At 44.3% G+C, this 2,266-nt stretch overlaps 1 protein-coding gene across 4 annotated transcripts in view; it reads left to right on the top strand.

Annotated features, from left to right (window-relative positions):
* COQ10B (coenzyme Q10B) overlaps positions 1–1,645 on the top strand; it is a 21,569-nt gene extending 19,924 nt beyond the window's left edge. For 2 of the 4 annotated variants that reach the window (XM_032278775.1, XM_032278778.1), the window contains one exon: positions 994–1,645. In XM_032278775.1, coding sequence (XP_032134666.1) covers positions 994–1,161 — 168 coding nt within the window. In that variant the 3' untranslated portion in view covers positions 1,162–1,645. The remainder of the gene's footprint in view (positions 1–993) is intronic. The other 2 variants (XM_032278776.1, XM_032278777.1) reach the window with 1 other exon arrangement.
* Positions 1,646–2,266: the final 621 nt, after the last annotated feature.

The raw sequence follows: 2,266 nt of genomic DNA, 5'->3' as shown, positions 1-2,266 counted from the left end.
AAAAAAAAAAAAAAAAAAAATATTAGGCCAGGCGAGGTGGCTCACGCCTCTGATCCCAGCACATTGGGAGGTTGAGGCGGGCAGATCACATGAGTTTGGGAGTTCAAGACCAGCCTGACCAACATGGAGAAACCCCATCTCTACTAAAAATACAAAAAAATTAGCCGGGTGTGGTGGTGCATGCCTGTAATCCCAGCTACTCAGGAGGCTGAGGCAGGATACTATCACTTGAACCTGTGAGGTGGAGGATGCGGTGAGCCGAGATTGTGCCACTGCACTCCAGCTTGGGCAACACGAGCGAAACTCCCTTTCAATTTAAAAAAAAAAAAAAAAGTCTTTTGGGCCAGGCGCAGTGGCTCACAACTGTAATCCCAACACTTTGAGAGGCATATGCGGGTGGATCACAAGGTCAAGAGTTCAAGACCAGCCTGGTCAACATAGTGAAACCCCGTCTCTACTAAAAATACAAAAATTAGCCAGGCATGGTGGCAAGTGCCTGTAGTCCCAGCTACTCGGGAGGCTGAGGCAGGAGAATCGTTTGAACTTGGGAGGTGGAGGTTGCAGTGAGCCAAGATCGCACCACTGCACTCCAGCCTGGGCAACAGAGTGAGACTTCATCTCAAAAGAAAAAAAGAACCTTTCTAGCTGGGTGCAGTGGCTCATGTCCTTAATCCCAACACTTTGGGAGGCCGAGGTGGGTAGATCACATGAGCCCAGGAGTTTGAAACCAGCCTGGGCAACATGGCAAAAACTCTTCTCTAAAAAAAAAAAAAAAATTAGCCATGTGTGGTGGCACGCGCCTGTAGTCCCAGCTACTTGGGAGACAGAGGTGGGAGGATTGCTTGAACCCAGGAGGTGGAGGCTGCTGTGAGCCGTGATTATGCCACTGTGCTACAGCCTGGGCAACAAAGCGAGACTCTGTCTCTAGGAAAACAAAAAACAAAAGTGCAAAAAATAATTTGTTCTAAAATAATTGTCAATATTTTTCTACAGATTTCTTTTGAATTTCGATCACTTCTACATTCTCAGCTTGCCACATTGTTTTTTGATGAAGTTGTAAAGCAGATGGTAGCCGCCTTTGAAAGAAGAGCATGTAAGCTGTATGGTCCAGAAACAAATATACCTCGGGAGTTAATGCTTCATGAAGTCCATCACACATAAATGGGAAGAACAACTGGTGTCACTTACTTCTAGCTTTAGTTTGTTCACTTTTAGGAGGTATTTTTATATGTTTTTTTGGAAGCCAGAAAGCATTGTTAAACGCAGCTTTGGTTATAAACCTGCACCATTGAAACTTTGCACATAGAATATAGACTCTTACATAGAATTATTTCTTCAATCAAGTATAATTCAAAGTAATATGGACATTATTATGTTCTGCATTTACAATAATGGGATGTCATCACCATTGCTAGAATACTGACATGATTCTTCTGAACAGAAGCTGAAACTGTAAATTTAAACCTTTTAATTATCACCTTACCGTAAGAAAGAGGTTAGTTAAGATATTCATGCAGTATGTATTGTATTAACCATATCATACTTAAGTTATTAAATTCAGACTATTTGTAACTTATTGTTATAGGGCCTGCTGGCTTAGGATGTTTGAGTAATCATGTATTTAAAGTAAAAACTTTGGGCTGGGTGCTATGGCTAATGCCTGTAATCCCAGCACTTTGGGAGGCGGAGACGGGCAGATCACTTGAGGTCAAGAGTTTGACACCAGCCCGCCCAACATGGTGAAACCCCGTCAATACTAAAAATAGAAAAATTAACTGGGTGTGGTGGCACGCACCTATAATCCCATTTACTTGGGAGGCTGAGGCACAAGAATTGCTTGAACCCAGGAAGGGGAGGTTACAATGAGCCGAGACTACGCCACTGGACTCCAGCCTGGGTGTTTTTGACTTAAAAAAACTTTATTGGCCGGGTGCAATGGCTCATACCTGTAATCCCAGCACTTTGGAAGGCCAAGGCAGGCAGATCACCTGAGGTCAAAAGTTTGAGAGCAGCCTGACCAACCTGGCGAAACCTAATCTCCACTAGAAATTTAAAAATTAAGCTGGGTGCGGTGGCTCAAGCCTGTAATCCCAGCACTTTGGGAGGCTGAGGCGGGTGGATCACGAGGTCAAGAGATCGAGACCATCCTGGTCAACATGGCGAAACCCCGTCTCTACTAAAAATACAAAAAATTAGCTGGGCATGGTGGCATGTGCCTGTAATCCCAGCTACTCAGGAGGCTGAGGCAGGAGAATTGCCTGAACCC

This window comes from Sapajus apella, unplaced genomic scaffold (genome assembly GCF_009761245.1).
Source record: "Sapajus apella isolate SASKATOON/1434 unplaced genomic scaffold, GSC_monkey_1.0 scaffold10, whole genome shotgun sequence".
Classification (NCBI taxonomy): Eukaryota; Metazoa; Chordata; class Mammalia; order Primates; family Cebidae; genus Sapajus; species Sapajus apella.
This window is presented reverse-complemented; position numbering and strand designations above follow the sequence as displayed.